Here is a 26,065-nt window from a genome sequence, read left to right as displayed (position 1 = left end):
AAAATTTCAGCTCGTGATAATCCAAGTTCAAAATAGTCTTTCGTTTTTCACTGTAATGAATAAACTAGATCATGAAAAAGTAAAAAAAACTGTAGACTTATGCAAATGTCTCTGTTTTACAGGGAAAGTTTCGCGTTATAACGCGAAAGTTTCGCGTTTATTCGCGAAAGTTTCGCATTTATTCGCGAAAGTTTTGCGTTTATTCGTAAAGTTACGCGTTTATTCGCGAAAGTTACGCGTTTATTCGCGAAAGTTACGCGTTAAAACGCGAAAGTTACGCGTTTATTCGCGAAAGTTTCGCGTTATAACGCGAAAAATATATTTTTTTATCTACGAAAATGAGCTCAATGGGCTTTCGTAGTAATGCAATGCAGCCGGACCATAATAAATTGGGGGGGGGGGGGGTTTACACACCCTTCCCTGTTCCCACTGGTACCCACACCAATGCACCATGTAACTGATGTTTTATTAAATGATAGATTCTAGATAAGAACGACCTCCATCTGACAAAGGAAAATCGTGAAATTCACTTCAAGTGCAGCAACTGAGTACTACGTTTTGTGCGTGCATGATCAAATGAAGGAAAATAGGGGTGGGGGATGGTCTGCGAAGGGCACCATCCTCCCATTACTAAGCCTTTTTTTTTTTTTTTGATAAATAATGGGTATCATTATGGAGGTTCTAGAGTATAGCACTGCGCATTCTTTTTTTTCCCTCAAAAATTGAATAACAAAATCCTGAAGTGCAGCATAACTTTAAAAGATGAATAAAAATTATGTATAATCATAATTTATGTATGATAAATTGATTTTAATAATAATTTATTTTGTTTCAGAAATGATAGTATAAAGAAGGGAGGGGGTATGCTATCACTGGTCAACTTTCCCCATATGCCCCCTTAAGACGGCCTCCTGAAGAACATTCCTTTATTATTATTATTTTTACGTAATAGGGATAATATAATCCTCTTTAAAAATATTATTCAATTATTTAGTTCATTACCTCTTAAGCATAATTAGATACGACTGATTTGATGAAGACGAACTTTCTAATGTCCGGGTTTAATTATTTTCACATGCTGGTTTTAATCTTTACATATGTGACTTCGAGTTCACGTGTGTGTTTGATTGAGAATAAATTCCACATTTTCTCGGATATTTGTTTTGACAGTTGACTACAATGCATGAAAAATAGTTTAAAATGGAAAAATACAATTATAGCACATATCCATATACTGGTCTGTGTATATATTACAAACCAGTCACTTTTATTTATTAGTTTGTATAAATATTGTTAACTTAATGAAAAGTTGAGCATGAAATGATTCCCAGCAAGATTAAGAGTAACTAAGGAGCTAATGGATGAAGAAGATGGTTTACAAAATCCAGAACGAGATGGAGAGGAGTCTTCTTCACTCCGTACAGAAATAGTTCATTTCCTGGAGGAGGATGGAAGTGGAAATCACTTCATTGTAGGTCCAGGGGTATTCCGTATTTGTGGGACATCTTCAACTTTTGATGATGGATCAAAAACAACATTAGAAAACGACATCAAAGTTATATCAAATGAAGTAGAAAATTTGATATCAAGTACAGTAAAGCTAAGTAGTAGACAAGGTGACACAAGTGATTCACATGATGAACAAGGCAACTCTTTTAACTCTTTACCAAGGGAGATAATTTTGAAGATTTTTAGCTTTTTTTCCTCATTGGAGCTTTGTGTCTGTGTGATACCAGTTTGTAAGCAATGGTATGATGTAGGTCATGACCCAAGCCTATGGAAAGAGCTAGACTTCAGTCGGCATTGTGAGCTCCCATCCACCGTCTTATGTAGGACAATTTCCAGAGCAACCTCACTCAAAAAATTAAACTTGATGGGAAGGCTGGATCTAAGCACAGCGGAGGTGGCAGTCTTCTCACAGTACATACCACTCCTGGAATCCCTCAATCTGGGGTTCTCTACTGGTGTTAACAGGACAGTGATTGAGTACTTTGTGAGGAACTGCCCCCGACTTACAGAGCTCAACGTGGAGGGATGTCACACAGTAGATGACAGTGTCACAGCAGCCTTGCCCCATGGGGAGAGGCTTCGGAGTTATAACTTCTCTCACTGTAACCTGACAGATGACAGCATTGTCTTACTATCCTCTGCAGTGAAGAGAATTGTGTCCCTCAATATTGATGGAATATCCTGGATTTCTGACAGGTGCCTATAAATTAAAGTTTATGAAAAAAATTGCATTATTACAATTTCATAGTTAATTTGTATGTTATGTTTACAGTTTTGGTAAATTGTGGTTTAAAACGGATTATGGAGACATAACAGAAACATGTATATGTTTGACTTGAAAATAATGAGTTTCTGAAATAAATAATTTGTGTTGGATTTAATTTCATATTTTTTTTCCCAGGCATAAAACTAATGAAATTTAATCCAAGACAAACTTAAATATGTCTACAGTATTTATTATAGTAAGTTAAAAAATCTTTGGTTAACTTGGGAAAACTCAAGTTTCTTTTAAGTGATTAAGTTTGCTAAATAACAAATCTATGTTTCAGTGCTGTAGTTACCTTAGTAGACAATCAACATCAGAATCTACAGGAACTGGTGCTAGATGGAGCTGAGCTTTCTGATAGAAGTTTTCACCACATTGCCAGGTGTGCCAAACTCAAGAAACTCCAGGTGTCCTTCTGTGAGGGGTTAACTGACCAGTCTCTCAGATATGTACAGGTAATACAAATGACTAATCACTCAGGTACATAAAGGAAATACAAAATTACAGTCCCTTGGGTATGATATAGGTAATAGAAAATGAACAGTCCCCTCAGATACAATACATGTAATACAAATGAACAATTCCTCAGGTATGACCAGTCCCTCAGGTTCATACAGGAAGTACAAAATGACCAGTCTCTCAGATATATACAGGTAATACAAATGAACAATCCCTCAGGTATGATATAGGTAATAACAAATTACCAGTCCCACAGGTATGATATAGGTAATAAAAAATTACCAGTCCCACAGGTACGATATAGGTAATAAAAAATTACCAGTCCCACAGATACGATATAGGTAATAAAAATTACCAGTCTCACAGGTATGATGTAGGTAATAAAAAATTACCAGTCTCACAGGTATGATGTAGGTAATAAAAAATTACCAGTCCCATACAAGTTAGAAAATCTACTAATTCTGATAATAAAGCAATATATTTTTGCAAGTAAGTTCGCCAAAACTATAAATTTAAATATTGAGGCTTTAAAAAATGTTATCACCGAAAGAATTAGAGTAGAAAAGTTCCTCTTGTTAAAAATCTGTAAATATGATGAATTTGAAAGACACTGGCAGGAAGTAGTTGAAAAACTCTAAAATTTGCTCAACACAAATTATTACATGAGTTTTACTTGAAGTATGTGCACCCTCTCCCATCTCTTTCTCCCTCTCTCCTCTCTATCCTCTCTCTCTCTCTCTCCCTCCCTCTCTCCCTCTCTCTCTCTCTCTGTAAACTTTCACACTAGTTTTATACATAGTCTCCCTTTTCTCTTTATTTCATATGGTCTTGTACATTTCTTTATATATACGTTTGTGTGTATTTGTGTAATATGTGTGAAAGTAGAATTAAAAAAAAAATTACCAGTCCCACAGGTATGATATAGATAATAAAAAATTACCAGTCCCTCAGGTACAATATAGGTAATATAAAATGAACAGTCCCTAAGATACAATATAGGTAAAGAAAATATGACCCTCAGATACATACAGGTAATACAAATTGACAAATCCTTTAATAAAAACAAGTGCATTAGAATAAATGACTAGTCACACAGGTACTTAATAGTAATCTACTACTGACCAGTCACACATTATACTACTGACTGGTCACACAATATACATGTATTACTGTCTAGTCACACAATGTACTACTGACCAGTCACACAATATACTACTGAGTAGTCACACAATATACTACTGACTAGTCACACAATATACTACTGAGTAGTCACACAATATACTTCTGACTAGTCACACAATATAATACTGACCAATCACACAATATAATACTGACCAATCACACAATATACTACTGAGTAGTCACACAATATACTACTGACTAGTCATACAATATACTACTGAGTAGTCACACAATATACTACTGAGTAGTCACACAATATACTACTGAGTAGTCACACAATATACTACTGAGTAGTCACACAATATACTACTGACTAGTCACACTATATACTACTGACTAGTCACACAATATACTACTGACCAGTCACACAATATACTACTGAGTAGTCACACAATGCATTCTTGACTAGTCACACAATATACATGTATTACTGTCTAGTCACACAATATACTACTGACCAGTCACACAATATACTACTGACTAGTCACACAATATACTACTGAGTAGTCACACAATATACTACTGACTAGTCACACTATATACTACTGACTAGTCACACAATATACTACTGAGTAGTCACACAATATACTACTGACCAGTCACACAATATACTACTGAGTAGTCACACAATATACTACTGACTAGTCACACAATATACATGTATTACTGTCTAGTCACACAATATACTACTGAGTAGTCACACAATATACTACTGAGTAGTCACACAATATACTACTAAGTAGTCACACAATATACTACTGACTATTCATACAATATGCTACTGTCTAGTCACAATATACTACTGAGTAGTCACACAATATACTACTGAGTAGTCACACAATATACTACTGACTAGTCACACAATATACTACTGAGTAGTCACACAATATACTACTGAGTAGTCACACAATACACTCTTGACTAGTCACACAATATACTACTGTCTAGTCACACAATATACTACTGACTAGTCACACAATATACTACTGACTAGTCACACAATATACTACTGATTAGTCACACAATATACTACTGAGTAGTCACACAATATACTTCTGACTAGTCACACAATATACTACTGACCAATCACACAATCTACTACTGAGTAGTCACACAATATACTACTGAGAAGTCACACAATATACTACTGAGTAGTCACACAATATACTACTGAGTAGTCACACAATATACTACTGAGTAGTTACACAATATACTACTGACCAATCACACAATATACTACTGAGTAGTCACACAATATACTACTGAGTAGTCACACAATATACTACTGACTAGTCACACAATATACTACTGATTAGTCACACAATATACTACTGAGTAGTCACACAATATACTTCTGACTAGTCACACAATATACTATTGACCAATCACACAATATACTACTGAGTAGTCACACAATATACTACTGAGAAGTCACACAATATACTACTGAGTAGTCACACAATATACTACTGAGTAGTCACACAATATACTACTGACCAATCACACAATATACTACTGAGTAGTTACACAATATATTACTGACTAGTCACACAATATACTACTGAGTAGTCACACAATATACTACTGACTAGACACAATATACTACTGAGTAGTCATACAATACACTACTGAGTAGTCACACAATATACTAGTGACTTGTCACACAATATACTACTGACTAGTCACAAGGTACATACAGGTTATACTACTGACTAGTCACATTGGTACATACAGGTAATACCACTGACTAGTCACACAGGTACATACAGATGATATACTACTGACTAGTCACACAGGTACAAACAATATGAATGACTAGTCACGCATGTATGTATAAGTTTTATTACTAACTAGTTACCCAGATACATAATGGTAATGCTACTGATATATCATGTGGGTATATGTGAATTTGTACATAGAATTTTTACATTTATTCAGTTTGTCATTTTGTCGTACATCAGAATACTATATATTATATATGCTGCATTCTATACACATGTTACAAATATCAGTACTTTGACATGTTGCTTGATTTATGGTAGACTCTACAGAACCTGGTTTACCTGAGGATGAGGAAAGGTGTGTACTTTACAACAGAAGGCCTGCTATCTCTGTTTACCTGTAAATCCATGTCTCACCTGGTCGAGCTCGACTTCTCGGAGAGTACGCAGTTTGTCAATGACTGCGTCATCCAGATGACCAAATGGTGAGAGTCAGTCTGTCAAACCCGTACTTACGTAAATATTATGTAGATCTGCTGGTGATGGAATTTTTAAACCATTGCTGCATGGAATATATTCCCCAACTATGAAAGGTTTTTAGCTGATCAATAATTTACAAATTTGAAGCGGGATAAATACAGATACACTATAGTATGAATTTTAAAAAAATCCTCTTCACTTTGCAAATTGAAATTTCCCAATTCCATTTATAGCCAAGTGTCAATATTTTGTATATAATGTAAAAGTTAGGCTTCCTACTTGCTTGTTCAAGTCAATCCCAGACACAACATGTGTCCATTACATAACTTGTGATTGATCTTAACATCCTTCATAATAACTTTAAGTAAGATTTTTATTATTTTATAAACAGTTGTGGTCAATCTCTCCAGAATTTGGCCCTGTCCTGGTGTTGGGACATCACAGACCCAGGGGTCATCTCTATTGTCGACCATTGCAAGTATGTGTACTGTCAATATCATTATACACACCCACTTATTGGACTGTTTCAAACAACATATAATTAACATCATTTACACAAAAATATATACTTATTTTAGTAACACCATTTTCTGTGAAATAATATACTGGTGGTTATTTTAGCAAAAATTTTAATGAATTTGCAGTTTTTCCATTAAAACTGTTCTACTAATTCAAGTAAGACACCATTATATTTAATCACATATCCTGATACATGTACATGTACATGTACATATATTTTCCAGTATCCCGATATATGATTGAACTATTGTGGCTATATTGTACAATATATTGTTTTTACAGTATAGGGTAATAGCTGTATAAATTATATCTATGATACATGTTTAATTATTTGTGTCACACATAGGACTATCTAAATCTCTCTTCTTTGACAGGAATTTAGAGGTTCTTGACATTATTGGTTTACATAAGATTACAGGGACGTACTTCATACGAGTCCCTGAGGAAATGCCGAGACTTCGCCTCCTGAACCTACAGCAGTGCAATAGGGTAAGGCTGACAGGGAGTGTTTGTGTTGTATCTTTATTTGTCATTTTCATGAATAAGTATATGCAAGTTTGGTTGATAAATTTATTTTTTTTATGCAAAATCATGAAAGTTTTATTTCACAATTCAAAGATTTTTATAACAAGTCCAGTGTAATGAAAGGATTTTCCCTCTGATTTCAGATAATTGATGAATTAATTGAGGATGTAGTAAGAAAAAAGCCTGATTTGACAGTGTTTAATTACTATGGAGAACAGTTTGTACATGTGAAGGGATGACGTTTACACTCATAGAATAAGATCTGGAGGTGATGAAACAAACTTCAGTACAGAGACTATAGGTAGTGATCAACAGACAGAAAATGGAATGTATTATTTACACAAGAATATCAAATATTACTGTCCATCTTAGATCTGAAAACCATGAAATGAAGAGGAAAAGAACTCTCTCGGGAATTTTGTTGAGACCTCTAGTATTGCTGGTTATCAAAATTTTAGGAGAGAAATGGATTCTTAGGTTGTTATCTATTGTTCTATAAAATGTGAGTTAAATGTTATTTATGCATACTGCTTTCTTTACCTTTACTTTGGGGTCGGAGTGGGGAACACATCTTGATTAAAATACCATGTCTTTCATTGATCTAATGATATACACACTTTAACAGAAATCATTTCTCTGAATGTCATGTTTCATTTTATATATTATGTGTGAGGAATTATTGAAATAGACAAACATAAATAAACATTACACCGCCAGTGTTCTGTTGTATTTCAGCATTTATCTGAAGTTTCTGGTTTGCAGAGTAAAGAATCTAACTACACCATCTGTAAAATTGTCCTCCTCCACACTTGTATTGACTTCCATACCCTGGTATATGTCTAGGGATTTTGAAGTGGCCAGACTCCATTGCAGTTCTCCTATTATCCCTTTTTCCCATGAAATGTTTTTGTTATTCTCAGAATCAGGATAACTTTCAATAGAAAGGGGAAAAATAGTGCAAAATATTTTTTGGTTTTGATTTCTATATGCAAAGTTATTGACAATAATAATTGTTTATAGAACTAAAGGTAGCCCGGTTAGTGCAAGCACTAGTCTTCCTTGGGGCCTTCAACCTAATAGGTAGGGGGGCCATTTTTAAGGGGGAGGGGAGGTTTTTAGAAGTTTCACTGTATCACAAGTCATGGCCCAGCTCTTCATGAAAAGATTTCTAAACATTTCCTATACATGTATATTCTTTGATACCCTGCTGTGGCTCCATCCCACCTTCAGGGGAAATGATTTGAACAGACTTGAACCTGCACTACCTTGGGATACTTACCTATTGATATTGCTAATTATGGCTCTGCTGTTATTGGGAAGCAGTTGGATCACACTCGACCTTTTCTGTTACCCAAAAACTTTGCAATTACAAAATTGACTGAGCAGTTACAATTGCTTGAGAAGATCTTTTGTTAGCATTTTTAGCTCATCTGAGCCAAATGCTACATAGGAATATATAGGAGATATCTTTAAAAATCTCCTCAAGAACAGCAAAGCCATGATCAGTCATATTTATATGGATGTATCCTCGGGTAATGTAGATTCAGTTTTGTTCAAATCATGACCCATGGGGTTGGGTGGAGCCACAATAGGCAATCAAAGTTTTACATGTTAGGAAAGATCTTCAAAAATGTTCTTCTCAATAACAGCAAGACCATGATTCTTCATATTTATATGGAAGCATTGATCTGCAAGTAGTGTAGATTCAAGTAGGGTTGGGGCCACAATATGTAATCAAAGTTTTATATAGAATATGTAGGGAAAAAATCTGATGATACTCAGGTGAGCACTGTGGCCCATGGGCCTCTTGTTTCTATACATTTTTTATGTAAAACTTTGATCCCTAATTGTGGCCCCACCCTTCCTCCAGGGAGGAGGGCATGATTTGAACAAACTTGAATCTACACCATGTGAAATAGCATCCACATAAGTTTCATCTTTCCTGGCCCAGTGGTTCTTGAGAAGGATTTATAAATAACCCCACCAAACTTTCATTATTAGCTCTACTGGTCAGAGACCAGAAGAGCTTATGCAATAGTAAGGTGTCCGTCATCCGTCCGTCTGTCTGTAAACAATTTTTCAAAATGCTACTCCTCCTACAGTTTTGGTCTGATTTCAATATAACTTAGCACACAAGTAGAATACACTAAGATACATAATTTAGTGCATCAGTTTTTGATTTCAATGAACGGTGTTGCCATGGTTACCAAAAATAGAAATTTCTGTGAAATTACTTTAAAACGCTACTCCTCCTACAGTTTTAGTCTGCTTTTAATATAATTTGGCATACAAGAAGACTATACTGAGATACATGATTTAATGCATCAGTTTTTGATTTTGATGAACAGTGTTCCCATGGTTACTAAAAATAGAAATTTCTGTGAAATCCCTTTAAAATGTTACTCCTCCTACAGTTTTGGTCTGATTTCAATCTAATTTGGCACACAATTAGAATACACTGCGACACATAATATGCATTTCGGTTTTTTTTTTCGGTTTTTCTAAAAATAGAAATTTCTGTGAAATACTTTCAAAACGCTACTCCTCCTACAGTTTTCGTTTGATTTCAATATAACTTGGCACAGAAGTAGACTACATTAAGATACATAATTCTATTTATTAATGCATGTTGCAAATCCAAGTGCTACTTTGTTATACGTACAGACCAGTAGAGCTACAGTCTCATCAGAGACTTCTGGTTTTTCAATTTGAAATGGGATGTGGCCCTTCATTTGAACAAACTTGAATTCCCTTCACCCAAGGATGCTCTGTGGCATGTTTGATTGAATATGGCCCCGTGATTCTGAAGAAGAAGTTGAAAATGCGAAAAGTATTACAGACGACAGTTCCAAAGGCTTCAATCAGAAAAGCTCAGGTAAGCTAAAAACATTTAATTTTATATGACACATTTTTGTTACAAACCAATAAGGCATTATTTCTTTTTATGCCATTCACCCATTTAAAGTTAATAAGGCTGTAACAATACATTGAAATAATGCAGAGGTGGTCGACTTGATACATAAAATAAAGTACATGCATTGATTTTTTATTATATTTTCTGGAAGTATATAATATGCATGTTTGGTCTTAAAATCACAGCAACTGGCTACAGAAATTGGTGGAAATTGGAAAACCAGCAATATCATGATGTATTGCAATATTTTTCCGATATATTTCTTTTCTCCATAATACAGAACTGTATAAATATAAATGTAAGGTATCTGTTAAAAATACATAATTACATTTAATTTTTCTTTTTAACCCAAAATTTACAACAAAAGTGATCTGCATCTTGGACAATGGTTGGGCAGTCTCTTTGATTCAGGTAAGCTAAAAAGGACTTCCACAGCAAAGTCTAGCATGCACTGGTGACATAAACAACAAACAAGAAAAGAAAATATATAATTTATTCTTAATATATCACAGTAGAAAGACAAATCATTCCTGCAGATTATATATGGATATCATAAACAACCTCAGACCAAAAGTAATGCACTGTGTATAATACTATTCTACAATTATTATTCAAATGCCACAAGTAGTTTATAGCTTGCTAACATTTTTCTGAACCTAGAAAGTTCCCTCTATTGAAAATACACTTAATGAAATGTTCAATGTATGATGGAAAATACAATTTTTACTTCACAGTCAAATAAAAATACAAATACACTGAGATTTTCTATTTATAAATTAAAAAAAAACAACTCTGGTAAAAAATTAAAATTCAATCGTATGTTCATAACAATTCATAGAAACTCCCAACAATAAAACTAAAATATAAAAAAAATATCTTATACACAAATGAATATAATGAATGCATTGTACCAAATAACAGAAATTTTCATTGGTCCAAAATAATTCTTATCTGACTTGACTGTAACAGATGATACCATTGGTCCATGATAACCAGCATCAAAGACACTTCAGTCATAAAAATTAACACATAGATCTTGGTTAAATATTCTGTATCACCAGAAGAAGAAATTGAAATGGAAACCTGCTACTGAGCAAAAGGTCATGACATACTTTACCACCAGGGCTGGATTCTATTGAGGGACTCAATCGTTACATAACAACAAGTGACCATAACATGTTTGCAATCTGTTGAGATATATTGTTGAGGAATTCACACCTAGGTGAAGAAGCGCTTGTCATAACGTGTTATACAAAGTTAAATCATGTGTAGGATTTGCTGTCGTGGAACTGACTGGCATTAAAGTCGTCATCTGTGAATTTCTTTTCTTGATAATTTCATCTATAGATATCCATGTCCCAACAACACATCCAAAAATTCCAAACACCATAATAACAATGTTTTTTACGAGAATGATGAAGGACAGTTTTTCATTGGGTGCTTTGAAGGTCAGGATTTCTATCAGGGGAGGAAACACTAAAGCCAGGGAGCTACTGGCCAGCGCCCCCACAAGGGAGATAAGCAAGTCTAACTCAGGAACCACTATGGCAACAACAGCTAAAAAGGAAAGCATAATACAGGATTTAGTGCAAAATTAGACAAATATCTTGCATTTTAATATCTATTTGAATTTTTGAGCAAACCCCAAATGTATGTGTTCAAAATTTGTGTTAATAACATATAAACAATTTGAACTCCTTTTGCTTTATCAGACTTTCTTTTCTAAAAATTGTGCAATGTTTTTTATTCTCATTTACTTTCCATCAAAACCCTTGTATCATATAAGGTGTGGACACATCTCTTTTTTATCTGAATGTTACCTGTAAAGACATTTATCTCAATGTTACATGTGAAAATATTTATATCAAAGTTACCTGTGAAGACATTTTTCTGTATGTTACCTTTGAGGACATTTTTCTGTATGTTACCTGTGAGGATATTTTTCTGTATGTTACCTGTGAGGACATTTTTCTATATGTTACCTGTAAGGGCATTTATCTGTATGTTACTTTTGAGGACATGTATCTCTATGTTACCTGTGAGGATATTTATCTATGTTACCTGTGAGGATGTTTATCTATGATACCTGTGAGGACATTTATCTGTATGTTACCTGTGAGGACATTTATCTGTATGTTACCTGTGAGGACATTAATGTGTATCTTAACTGTGAGGATATTTATCTATGTTAACTTTGAGGACATTAATGTGTATCTTAACTGTGAGGATATTTATCTATGTTACCTGTGAGGACATTTATCTCTATGTTACCTGTGAGGACATGTATCTCTATGTTACCTGTAAGGACATTTATCTGTATGTTACCTGTGAGGACATTTTTCTCTTTATTACCTTCAGGATATTTATCTATGCGTTACCTGTGAGGACAACAAGAGAAATCCTGAGAACATATTCTCCCCCACGCTTCTTTTTTTTAGACACAAGGTGAGGCTCTATCTTCGGCCAGATAATTCTGATAGGGACATACAGTTGTAATGCAAATGAGATAAACAGCGATAATGAAAACATCAGAAGAACCATTTGGTATAGACTACAAAGAGAACCACATTCCAGAATCAATGCATAAGACAGAGATATAAATATAAGTAATGATGAGGTTTGATTCAAGAGGAGTTTAAATAAATCATCAGAGATTAAAAGGCACCTCGATATCCAGATCATTTGTAAAATTAAAACTACCGGGTAAGAGTAAAACAAAACAAATGCCAAATGCATCTGTCTGTCAGTGAGGACTACTCACAATTCATCTGTGGGGAGGTTCAGGGTCACACTCCCCTTGGCGTCGTCCCCAAACTTGAGGTAGCCGTACCAGCCCATGGCAGTGTACAGAGAACAGATAGTGATCATCCCGAGATTAAGGATTCCATTCCACCCAAGGAAAGCCTTCGGGGTCCTCATCTTGTTCTCAATTGGTAGAACCTAACAAATCAAAGAATTGTATGTCCAGTCTTGAATGTAATTAATGAATGATTGCTCAAAATTACAACAAGAGGCCAATGGGCCACATCGCTAACCTGAGCACACTGGCTAGACTAAGGCACAAATCAGTTCAGTAATGAATGGGGGGGGGGGGGGGCTTGAATTTTAAACTACCTGATGATGCTTTCATGTCAATATAACAAATGAATTTGTTGTACTTGAGAAGATTTTAAAAGAATTTTCCCATTTATTCCTTTGTAAAAATTTGATCCCCCATTGTAGCTCCTCCCTATCTCAGGGGTCATCATTTGAACAAACTTGAATCTACATTACCCGAGGATGCTTCCATATCAATAAGACTAACATAGCTTTTCTGTTCTTGAGAAGAAATTTTTTTTTCTATATGTTCTTACGTAAAACTTTCGATCCCCCATTGGGCCCCATCCTACCCCCGGGGGTCATCATTTGAACAAAATTGAATCTATACTACCTGAGGATGCTTCCATATAAATATGACTCTTCATGGCTTTTTGTTCTTGAAAAGAAGATTTTTAAAGATTTTTCCTATATATTTCTATGTAAAACTTTGATCCTCCATTGTGGCCCCGCCCTACCCCCGGGGGTCATGATTTGAACAAACTTGAATCTACACTTCCTGAGGATGCTTCTATATAAATATGACTCTTCATGGCTTTACTGTTCTTGAAAAGAAGATTTTTAAAGATTTTTCCTATATATTTCAATGTAAACTTTGATCCTCCATTGTGGCCCCGCCCTACCCCCGGGGGTCATGATTTGAACAAACTTGAATCTACACTACCTGAGGATGCTTCCATATAAATATGACTCTTTATGGCTTTACTGTTCTTGAAAAGAAGATTTTTAAAGATTTTTCCTATATATTTCTATGTAAAACTTTGATCCTCCATTGTGGCCCCGCCCTACCCCCGGGGGCCATGATTTGAACAAATTTGAATCTACACTACCTGGGGATGCTTCCATATAAATATGACTCATCATGGCTTTACTGTTCTTGAGAAGAAGATTTTTAAAGATTTTTCCTATATATTTCTATGTAAAACTTTGATCCTCCATTGTGGCCCCGCCCTACCCCCGGGGGTCATGATTTGAACAAACTTGAATCTACACTACCTGGGGATGCTTCCATATGAGTTTCATCTTTCCTGGCCCTGTGGTTCTTGAGAAGAAGATTTTTTAAAGATGCTATTCATTTTTCACTAATTCTTAATTATCTCCCCTTGAAAGAGGGCGTGGCCCTTCATTTGAACAAACTTGAATCCCCTTCACCCAAGGATGCTTTGTGGCAAGTTTGGTTGAAATTGGCCCAGTGGTTCTGGAGAAGAAGTCGAAAATGTGAAAAGTTTACAGACAGACGGACAGACGGACTACAGACAAAATGTGATCAGAAAAGCTCACTTGAGCTTTCAGCTCAGGTGAGCTAAAAAGCATCAGGAAAATCTCTATTCTCTATTTGAGAGTTTTAAAGAATATCTATTGTTTTATTTTGCAAACTCTTTTTATGATAAAATTTCACTATTTTATTATTTTTTTTTTAATGCCAGAAAAATGATTATAACGTATTGCCCAGAATATGAGAGTTGTATTAAACATTCATGTAAATCTGAAAAGTTTTTATCAGGTGAACATCTTTTTTTTCAGTATACAAGTCCACCATTATACACTTACCAGGCCAATTCCTTCATAAGTGAACAGAGCTGTCCCAAAATACAGCGGCAGTTTCTCATATGACTTATCTGCTGGTCGGGTGCTCTGGTCGGGCAGATTGCGGAAAATATATTGGAAGATAATCACCAAACCCGCTGTGTTTAGGACGTTGGCAAACATTGCAAACGGAGCGAGGTGTACGAGATTCCTAATCAAGCAATAGGGAATGAGGATTGCTGCGATGAGGATGATATACACTGAAAGACTGGGGTCACCTGACCAAAAGGAGTGGAGCACCTGTAAAGAGTTAAACTATGTTAAATAGTTACATTCAACAAGTATTTTGTTTATAAGGTGTGATGAAAGCTACTGCATTCAAAACACAATAACATGGACAGGGGGTCGAAAGGTTAAAGTATGCATTTTCTTTTGAAGTCACAAACAATGAAGAGGTGGAAAAGCGAAAATGAAAATTCATGCTCACATTGAACAGAAGCTGATGCAATGGATCTTCCATTATTTGTAACTTACCCGAAGGATAATACAGGGATTTTGAAATATAAATCACATTTGCAGTCGAGGCAAGGAGTTAAAAAATGTAAATATAAGCATTGAATCATTATTTTTTGAAAGATATAGCCTTATAATTGCAACAGTGTGTGCAAACAAATTTTCATAATGCGCTAACGCATGTTACTCAATTTGTTTGCACGCACACACAATTGCAGCTATGAGACTATATCTTTCAAACAAGAGGCCCATGGGCCACATCGCTCATCTGAGCACATTGGTTAGGCATTGGCTAGGCAAGAGCACAAATCAGTTCAGTATTGAAAAGATTACCGAGGGGGGGGGGGGGGGGTCTTGAATCTTAAACTACCTGATGATGCTTGCATGTCAACATAACAAATGGCTTTGTTGTACTTGAGAAGATTTTAAAAAAAAAATTCCCATACTAGTATATTCCTTTGTAAAAAATTGATCCCCTGTTGTGGCTCCCCCCTATCCCAGAGGTCATCATTTGAACAAACGTGAATCTACACTACATGAGGATGCTTCCATATCAATATGACTAAACATAGCTTTTCTGTTCTTGAGAAGAAATATTTTTTCTATATGTTCTTATGTAAAACTTTCGATCCCCCATTGGGCCCCACCCTACCCCCGGGGGTCATCATTTGAACAAAATTTAATTTACACTACCTGAGGATGTTCCATATCAAAATGACTAAACATGATTTTCAGTTTTTGAGAAGAAAATATTTTCCTATATGTTCCTATGTAAAATTTTCGATCCCCCATTCTGGCCCATCCCTATCCCCTGGAGTCATTATTTTAGCAACCTTGAATCTACACTACCTGAGGATGCTTCCATATCAAAATGACTAATCATGGCTTTGCAGTTCTTCATCAGAAGTTATCTTTCTATATATTTCTATTTCAGGCTATGATCCTCCATTGTGGCCCCACCCTACTCCAGGGGGTAATGATTTGAACAAACTTGAATCTATACTACCTGAGGATACTTCCACATTAATATGATCAATCAGGGATTTGCTGTTCCTGAGAAGAAGATTTTTAAAGATTTTTCCTATATATTTCTATGTAAAACTTTGATCCTCCATTGTGGCCCGGCCCTACCCCCAGGGGTCATGATTTGGATAAACTTGAATCTACAATACCTGAGGATGCTTCCATATAAATATGACTCATCATGGCTTTGCTGTTCTTGAGAAGAAGATTTTTAAAGGTTTTTCCTATATATTTCTATTAGGGATGTCAATTTTATTCGGACAGCTTAGTCGAATAGTCGGAGGCTTTAGTCGAACGATAGTCGAATATTCGTTGAAATTTAAATTAATTTTTCATAGCATTTTCACTACTTGTCTTTTATAGACTAGTTGTACAATATTTAACCTATGCTATCACCATTATACAACGAATTTCTGAAACGTAGTACAATAAATACTGTACATCTACATTTATCCAATGCATTTGACTTCAAAATTAATATAATATTTACTGCACATTTCATCTAAATGCAGGATATCAAACGCTTGCATTTGTCCTTTCTTTTCATAATGATAGTACATGTACCCGTAAATTGAAGCCATTTGTATGTGTCTTGTCAGTGACCTTTGACTGGTAAACAATTAAAGCGTGCCTCTTATAAAAACAGAAAGAGCTTGCGATAAATTTTAATTATGAGATTTTGTGCAAATAATCAATACAATCTTAAAAAGACTGCATGATATTAATATCAGACAGAAACACAATTTAATTACGCTCATAACCGTCCCTCAATTTACATGTATTTACAATTTTGTAACAGCTGTTTAATTATTCTTTATGAATAGTTGCTTACATCAGATCTTATGTTATTCCAGGTTGAAACTTTATAATTTGAATCTACAAAACCAAACAATTCTTGAACGTCCTCTCCATTTACAACAATAAGTGACAATCCTTGATAATCATGTTTGTGCTAGCAACATTTTTCTTTCCGTCTCTGCTTTTTTGGGGCATTTTGCGGAGAACTTACTAAAGAAAAGTTTCACTTGAAGAATGTGTTTACTACATGTATGTTTGACGGATTCGGCATATGATACATCATTTTTGATGTTCCACTGCAGAATACAATTTCAGTTTCACATAACCTTGAAAACGTATTTTTAACTGTTTTTCCATCCTGACATATCTTTTAAAGTATACCAAAACTGTAGATTTTGGAGGCATATTTGCCGAACATAAATCGACATACAAATAATTTCCTTTGAACAGTTAAACCATACCCTGAGTTTTAACTTACGAGAACATTGATCTGTATATAAATGAATTGAGCGAAATCCAAGTTTATTTAATACCTTGAATTTAAAATTACTTCCAGGTAACACATTTTAAACGAATAACCGACTAAAGAAATTTTAGTCGATAGTCGGTATGATCGAACGATAGTCGAGTACTTGAATATTCGTTGACATCCCTAATTTCTATGTAAAACTTTGATCCTCCATTGTGGCCCGGCCCTACCCCCGGGGGTCATGATTTGTACAAACTTGAATCTACACTACCTGAGGATGCTTCCACACGAGTTTCATCTTCCCTGGCTTTGTGGTTCTTGAGAAGAAGATTTTTAAAAGATGCTATTAATTTTTCACTATTTCTTTATTATCTCTTTATTATCTCCCCTTGAAAGAGCAAAATGGCCCTTCATTTGAAAAAAACTTGAACCCCTTTCACCCAAGGATACTTTGTGGCAAGTTTGGTTGAAATTGGCCTATGGTTCTTGAGAAGAAGTCTAAAAATGTGAAAAGTTTACAGATGGACGGACAGACAGACAGACGGATGGACAGACAGATGGATTACAGACAAAATGTGATCAGAAAAGCCTTCGGCTCAGGTGAGCTAAAAATAATGATTCAATGCTTAAATGTAAAGGGAAGATCATAAGTATATTTACTCTGTACATTAAGTACTCTGAAGACTTGATATAGAATTATTTGGAGAAGAAAACAATAACAGTGCAAAACTAATAACAACACAAAAGCATTCAACATACTTGGACTTGGATAATATATGAGACTTGCAATATGATACATAGAGGATATTCATGTAGAGGATATGTGTTTTTTAGTTTGATATTTAACTTATTTTACGAGTCAGTAGGACAGGATTTTTTTTATTATCATGAGTGCGAAACACAAGTGAAAATATATTTAAAAAAACTCCTGTCTCATGAATGAAATAAGTTCCATACTCAACAATAAAACATAGAATTTTCTGTTTATTACATTTTCTTTGATGCTGGAGTTTTTCATTAACAATACCAGTCTTTGAAAGCCAGGTCTTCCATCAATCTGTTGGAATACTAATGGGCACTAATTGTGCTCCTTTTTAGCTGACAACAATACAAACTGGCTACCAAACTAATGATCAGAAAGCTCAAAAGACCATTTGGTTTAAATGAAATTTTTACTGGATAAAGGTTTCCATACATTGTTATTTCATTGCCTGTTTGACAATGGTCACCACAATAAGACGCCCATGGGCCACAAAACTCACCTGAGTCACTTTAGCTCTGCTGTTCAGCATCAGATTTTCCCCCCACATTCATGTTTTGATTACCTTTTGTGGCCCCATCCTATACACAAGGGCCATAATTTGAACAAAAATGGATCTTCACTACCAGAACATGCTTTCACATTAATATTTTGCTCTTGAAGAGTTTCTAAGATTTTTCCCTATATAATCCCTTTTATGGCCCCACCCTACCCCTGGGGGCTATGATGTAACAATTTAGAATCTACACTACCTCAGGAAGTTATAAGTTTCAGCTTTCCTGGTCCAGTGGTTCTTGAGAGGATTTTTTTTTTAACAGATTTTTCCTTTATCTTTCAATGTAAAACTTTGATTCCCTTGCAATGATTTGAACGACTTAAAATCTACACAACCTCAGGAAGCTTTCATAAAAGTTTCAGCTTTTATGCTCCAGTGATTCCTAAGAAGAAGATTTTTTTAATGACCCCACCCTATTTTTGACATTTCTTGATTATCTCCCCTTGGAAGGGGGCTTGGCCCTTCATTTAAATAATTTAGAATCCCCTTCACCCAGGGATGCTTTGAACCAACTTTGGTTAAAATTGCCTAGTGGTTCCTGAGAAGAAGTTGAAAATGTGAAAAGTTTACAGACGGTCGGACAGATGGACAGACGCCAGACACCAGGTGATCAGAAAAGTTCACTTGAGCTTTCAGCTCAGGTGAGCTAAAAAGGAAATAAACAAAGCAGAAACATGTACTTATACACACACACACACACAAATAGGTGGTAGTCATTACCTGTTTGACGTTGGTCGCCACAAAGAGGAGGTAAACACAGCAAAAACCAAACTGTGTCATCATCAGAAACATATTGATCAAAAAACTGAAAACATCAAATTATAAAAAGTTAATCTTAAGCTAAGACAAATATAGCATGTTTATCTTTAAAATATGTGATTGTCAAATACAAATTCCCTGAGAGTGAAATATTATTTCTGATCTTTGTTATAATTTTAAAAAACACAGATTTTTCAAATCATGTGAGATAAACTTTAGCAAATGACCTTCATGCAAACAATATTTGTCTAATCCGAAAAAAAACAACTGTTTTCATGGAAACTGGCTGGATTTGACAACATTCTGGATTACACAACATATTGAATAGTTAAATTCAATAATTTATATCATGATAGACAAGATTTTGGAATACACAACACCCAGATTAGACAAGTTTGACTGTATCTGTAAACAAGAGATACAGTTACACAGACTCACCTTCCCAGACCTGCAAATCTCCTGAGGAATATTGGTCCACTGGACAAACTAAGCCGAAGAGTAGCTGCATAGTCAAGTGCTGCTGTCTTTTCCCTGTCATAAAATATAACATCTATTCTTCTAGATTTGATACCAATCAAAATCTAAGGACTGGTTCTGAATTAATTGTATTGAAGAGGAAATTCATTTGAACTAAACTCATGAATTAATGCTTTATATAGAAAATACACATGAAAAACCTACATAGGAAGATAAATCATATTTGTTTTTGAAGAAAAACTCCTTAATATGTTTTTACACGACTTTATTAATACAGCAGAACATAGTTACAGTGAAGTTCTGCGGACCTGTGAATTTACTTCACTGTATCCGTAATTTATTAAATCTGTATAAGATATTTATTTAAAAGCATAGACTGTATATCGTGAGAATTAGTAATATACATGTTTTCTTTCAAGTATGACAAGTGAACTGAATTTGTTCAGAAAAGTATTGAATTACTATAGTTTTCTATGACATAAATTTCAAACATGAATATTTATGAAAAATGACATCAGTGCAGTTGTTTAAATTTTGAGATGATTTAAAATTTGTTATGAACAAAGTTAGTAATTTCCTTAAATTAAATCTCCTAAAAATACATTATCAGCTTGCTATATCTAATCCATAAAATCGCTAAGCCAGAGTTCATTAAAACCTTAAAATTTTACTCAGATTCATTTAGAATTTTGCCAAGGATAAACAAAATTTCGCTATACATCCCTAAATTCACAATATCCATGTTTTGTAGTAAACATGTTTTACTGTTTTACATGTACTATGTGTTAATTATGGTCTATAAGTTATATGACATTGTATATAGACTATAGATGAATTTACCTCCGTCGTAGATGAGTACTCGAGTTCAGCAGAGTGTGCATACAGTGTGTTGCTAAAAATCCCAGCAGTAAAATACCAGTAGAACCAACCTGAGAAAAAAACAACAAGAGGCCCATGGGCCACATTGCTCAACTAAGTAACTTTGGCCATGCTGTTCTTTACCAGATTTCCCCCTTGTAATACCTATTGTTGCCCCACCCTACCCCCAGGGGTCATGATCTGAACAATTTAGAATCTACACTACTTGAGGATGCTTCCACATAAGTTTCATCTTTTAAGGCCCAGTGGTTCTTGAGAAGATTTTTAAAGATTTTTTCCTATATATTTCAATGTTAAACTTGGATTCCCTATTGTGGCCCTGCCCTACCACGGGGATCATGATTTTAACAATTTAGAATCTACACTATCCCAGGATGATTCCACATAAGTTTCAGTTTTTTTGGCCCAGTAGTTTTTGAGAAGAAGATTTTTTAATGACCCCACCCTAATTTTGTCTTTTCTTGATTATCTCCCCTTGTTAGGGGACTTGGCCCTTTATTTTAACAATTTAAACTCCCCTTCACCCAAGAATACTTTGTACTAAATTTAATTAAAATTGGCCCAGTGGTTCTTGAGAAGAAGTTGAAAATGTGAAATGTTTACAGACGGATGGACGACGGACAACGGGTGATCAGAAAAGCTTACTTGAGCTTTCAGTTCAGGTGAGCTAAAAATACTGCAAAGTAGGTAATAAGTTTTTTAAAAAAAAAAGGATCGATTGCTATTATAATGCATTTTAGAATAAGACAACTAATTGTAAACTATTATGGGATGTACGAGAAAAAATTATTTAGAAGATATTTTTTACTGTGAATTTGTTCATAAGCAGTGCATTTTTGTTTTAAATATACAGGTATACAAATGATAGGATTTATATAGAAACGGTAATGACGTTACATATACAAAATGTATTTCAGTTACGATTGAGTAATATATACCACGGAAAAGGATGTTTTGAGGTCTAAAGAAAAACCATCCAAATAACCGGTTACTTGATCAGAAAAGTAAGCGATTAACCGGTTACTAAAAATCGTCCGATTTGACAACACTTTTGCTTATTAGCTGTCTGTTCAGAACACAGTGAATATGGTACATGTAATTATGAATTGTAAAACAATTTGGAGAAACTTGGCTTTTTTAGTCAGGATGGTTTATTTCACTACCTATATTGAGACTTTCCTAAAGGGAAGAAAAAGAGAGTACTTTTCTGTAAACTTGTTATTTTCATTATGAAAAATAAAACCTTTAAAAATATCACATTTTATTCACTAGATAAATTACGGTATTTCACTGTTAAAAATGTAATAAATTTATATCAAAGCAAGGTGCCCTTGGGCATATGTCCTCAGAGTCCGGCATATGTTAAATTAGTCATCAAGTTTGAGATTACGAGATTTTACTGTAGTTAAATTTTGAAGACAGAAATATATGCATATCATTTACTCTGTATATCTACTTACTGCCCACTTAAGAGTCATTTTAACTAATGATACACCATCAGTATGCTTCACACGTGGAGCAATAAAGAGGGTAATGACATGTTCATCATAGGATGCTCCGAGATTTAACTCAAAAAAATTGTTAGACATGATACAGTAACTGATATTGGAAGAATTTAGGTGGTATTGAAGTCATAATAAAAACCAGTATGATGTGTAGTGGATTAAGCTATATATAAGACTCAGATTTTGGTCTGGGTAGCTTAGTGGTTAGAGCACCTGACTTTTGATGCAGAGTCCCTGGTTTATATTTCATTCCAGTCATAAATGTATGACATTCAGTCGGGATCAATATGTTTAAGACATACACATTTGTGCGTAACAACTCATGAAGCCAAGAGCTCATTTCCTATGTGATCATTGTGTGGTGGTTGATTAGTTAATAAGTTACAATGAAGTAGGTATCAAGCTGACAACATACTGACTATCCAAAAAATTGGGGGGGGGGGGGGGGGGGAGGCTCCATTGATATACGTATCTGGAAATTAACCGATGACTTTAAAATAACGTACACAAACTGTGATTTGTAATAGGGCCATTGAGACATTAAGCTTAAGAAGTAGCATTACTAGTAACCAGGAGGTCAAGAAGTCATTGTCCAAATACAAAGTCAGCAAACCTAACAATGTTAGGGATATTAAACTCTCCAGTCATTTATTCAGTCTCACATTAAATATCTTCTCCTTTCCATCATAGGAACTCATCTCCAAACCAAAATGCTCTTTTAATGATATAAAGTGAAATTAAAGAATATTAACTTTGACTTGACAGGTTACCTAAGTATAGGTTAACATACACTGACCCTTTAATCCTTACCCAGAGTCTTGCAAAGCTGACCACTATCGGCATAATCAGAATCCCCATCCCAATATTACCCTTGATCCTTAACCTCAGTCCAGTATACCTGACCACTATTGGCTTGTTCAGAATTTCTTCCCGTCCCAATATTACTCTTGACCAATAAATCCTTACCCACAGTCCAGCATAGCTGACTGCTATCGGCATGGCCAGAATTCCTGTCCCAATATTACCCTTGACCCCTAAATCCTTACCCAAAGTCCAGCATAGCTGACCGCTATCGGCATGGCCAGAATTCCTGTCCCAATGTTACCCTTCAAAAGGTGCATCAGACTTTGTAAATTCCTGGAATAAATCATACAAGAACTAAAAACTACAAAATTGTTAAAAATATGAATTAAAAAGGGTGTAAACAATATTGTGTAACATAATTTACCTTCATCCATATTTTTAATATTAAGATAACATGTTATCAGTATTTAAAGTTTACTTTTATTTCTTATTTTTCCTCAATATGTTAAATTCTCACTACGAATTACTAGAATGTCAGAAAGTTTCTTCCTTTTCACTAAAGTAAAATTTGGCTGCAGTAAGCTATTCTATTTTTTCCAACAAATTGATCTTCATTTCATTATTCTTACTGTACTCCAGTGACTTCCTAGTTTGCATTTCACTGACAGATTCAGAAAATTCACCCCACCTCGATGAAATTTTATTTCTATCATGTGAATAGAATTTTATCTTAGTTTCCTAAAATTTTACGGCTGCAAAACTACGCATGCAATACATAATGATTCCTTTAAAAAACTATTATTAAGCCAGAAAAAACAGTTTTCTACATATCCACAACTCAAACTTCTGAGTCAAAATTGGGAAATAATTGAAATTTTAATTCCAGCCCCAAAACTTTGATTTAAACATACATTAATGCACATATATATGGAACATGAATTTCTCTAACATATTTTGTGTGTATATCAAGAGATTGTACACACAAGATTTTGAGTTTGTCTGGGAGCTTTCTCTCCTGTTAACTGTTTTTAGATCGTACATACAAGATTTTAAGTCTGTCGGGGAGCTTTTCTCCCTGTTAACTCTTTTAGATCATACATACGAGATTTTGAATCTGTTGGGGAGCTTTTTCTCCCTGTTAACTCTTTTAGATCATACATACACGATTTTGAATCTGTCGGGGAGATCTACTACCTAAGATCTCTTATAGATTGTACATATGAGATTTTGAGTCTGTCTGGGAGCTTGACTCCCTGTAAACTGTTATTAATTTTACATAGAAGATTTTGAGTCTGTCGGGGAGCTTGTCTCTCTGTGAACTATTATATATTGTACATACGAGATTTTAAGTTTGTTGTGGAGCTCTTCTCCCTGTGAACTGTTATTAATTTTACATACGAGATTTTTAATCTGTCGGGGAGCTCCTCGCCCTGTGAACTGTTATAGATTGTACGTACGAGATTTTTAATCTGTCAGGGAGCTCTTCACCCTGTGAACTGTTATAGCTGTGGGACACGTAATCCTGGGAATTATTGGGAACCTCCACTGATTCCAGGACTGTCACTGAGCTCTGGAGATTCCGTCGTTTGTTCCGGGCCATTTCCCTCGAGGCATCCCCCTGTGGCACGTCTACTGTGATCTGGGGGTTGTGATTCGGCTCATACTCTGAGAGGAGACAAGTCTTCTCTGAGGTGTCCTCCATATTTTAATACTGTGGAGAGATTATTTTAAAAATTCATTATGGATGTTAATTACACTGTTCTTGTATATTTATAAATATTCAAAAAAAAGAAGAAATATTCAACACTTCCAACAGACTTATACTATCTTCTGCTGAAGTACCTGGATTTTAAACAGGCAGATAATAATTTCTGAACTGATTGATTAATCTTTACCAAAAGTGAGAAATTAAAAAAAAAAATTCAAACTAAACACAAAATGTCAAAGGAGTTACAGGGCCAACATTTTTTCTTAACTTTTACAATTAGCTTTAAAAAAAAAAATTACAGTAAATGGTTAAAAATGTGACGCTGACTAAGTCTCATCTCATATTCAAAAAATTATCTTTGACTTCATTTGTATATTAGCCCCAATAAATAACCTTTACATAAAATTACTTAATTTTTCCCTTTCTAATTTGTAGCTTACCGTTAGGGCGACTCTGGTTTCAATCCTAATTTTATCACGTCATGTTTGTCCGCTGCTGGTCCAAACTGCACTAAGTACTTAGCATCCTTTGGCCAATTTGGCTTAGTCAATGATCACTGTGTCAATCACATGATCGTTTCATACAAAACAAAGCTGCGTAACTCTACTTTCACTTTTAAAGAAACATTGGATTGTCCTTCTTTGATTAGCTATTTGGAAAAGCTTTCGCTAAAAAAAACATTTTATTCTAAACACAGTAGGTTGTTTACGATCCAAATCAAATGAAACATTTTTAAAGAATAACCAAGCTTGTGGCCAAATATAGAGGTCTTCTTAAAAAAATTAACTTCAACCATCTTATTGTCAGCCAGTTATAATTATCACAGTTAAAGCCAGGCCTGCGCAAAAAAGGACTGGGGTCTTATTAATTCCCTCTATGATATACTTCTGAACTGATTTTTTTATACTGATACAAATTTCAAAGCAGGGATAAGCTCACTTGACTAACACGTGGAAAAACACGGATTAAATTGGTGCATTCCGTTATTTTTTAATATAAGTCTAATAATGTTTAATAATTCTAGTGGGGTAGAATTTAATTTTATTAAATGATCAGGTCCTGGAGTGTTGTGCATGCTCTCTGATTGGTCTAGACTCTCTTTTCTTGGGTCCACCT

General features: G+C 34.7%; 2 protein-coding genes across 4 annotated transcripts; one reads left to right on the top strand and one right to left on the bottom strand.

The window, feature by feature from the left end:
* Positions 1-1,200: 1,200 nt before the first annotated feature.
* Positions 1,201-7,872, top strand: LOC133174384 (F-box/LRR-repeat protein 2-like). Its single transcript, XM_061309513.1, has 6 exons — positions 1,201-2,205; positions 2,559-2,730; positions 5,959-6,122; positions 6,509-6,595; positions 7,011-7,125; positions 7,305-7,872. Exons 1-6 carry the CDS (start codon positions 1,358-1,360, stop codon positions 7,398-7,400), a joined length of 1,482 nt encoding a protein of 493 aa, XP_061165497.1. The 5' UTR covers positions 1,201-1,357; the 3' UTR covers positions 7,401-7,872.
* A 2,999-nt stretch (positions 7,873-10,871) lies between these two features.
* LOC133174362 (neutral amino acid uniporter 4-like) lies at positions 10,872-25,488 on the bottom strand. Of its 3 annotated transcripts, XM_061309477.1 has the most exons (10): positions 25,390-25,488; positions 24,699-24,952; positions 23,484-23,574; positions 20,894-20,982; positions 20,015-20,107; positions 19,538-19,622; positions 14,723-14,998; positions 12,837-13,015; positions 12,454-12,626; positions 10,872-11,632 (listed from the first exon to the last, which is right to left on the bottom strand). In XM_061309477.1, exons 2-10 carry the CDS (start codon positions 24,941-24,943, stop codon positions 11,313-11,315), a joined length of 1,551 nt encoding a protein of 516 aa, XP_061165461.1. In that variant the 5' UTR covers positions 24,944-24,952; positions 25,390-25,488; the 3' UTR covers positions 10,872-11,312. The 3 variants fall into 3 exon arrangements, with proteins under 3 accessions (XP_061165461.1, XP_061165462.1, XP_061165463.1); XM_061309478.1 differs by lacking the exons at positions 24,699-24,952; positions 25,390-25,488 and adding an exon at positions 24,640-24,681; XM_061309479.1 differs by lacking the exons at positions 23,484-23,574; positions 24,699-24,952; positions 25,390-25,488 and adding an exon at positions 23,404-23,463.
* Positions 25,489-26,065: the final 577 nt, after the last annotated feature.

Source organism: Saccostrea echinata, unplaced genomic scaffold (assembly GCF_033153115.1).
Source record: "Saccostrea echinata isolate AGI-Se365-2 ecotype Australia unplaced genomic scaffold, CSIRO_AGI_Sech_v1 ptg000057l, whole genome shotgun sequence".
NCBI classification, from domain to species: Eukaryota; Metazoa; Mollusca; class Bivalvia; order Ostreida; family Ostreidae; genus Saccostrea; species Saccostrea echinata.
The sequence above is the reverse complement of the archived record's forward strand: the minus strand, read 5'-3'. Positions and strand labels throughout refer to the sequence as shown.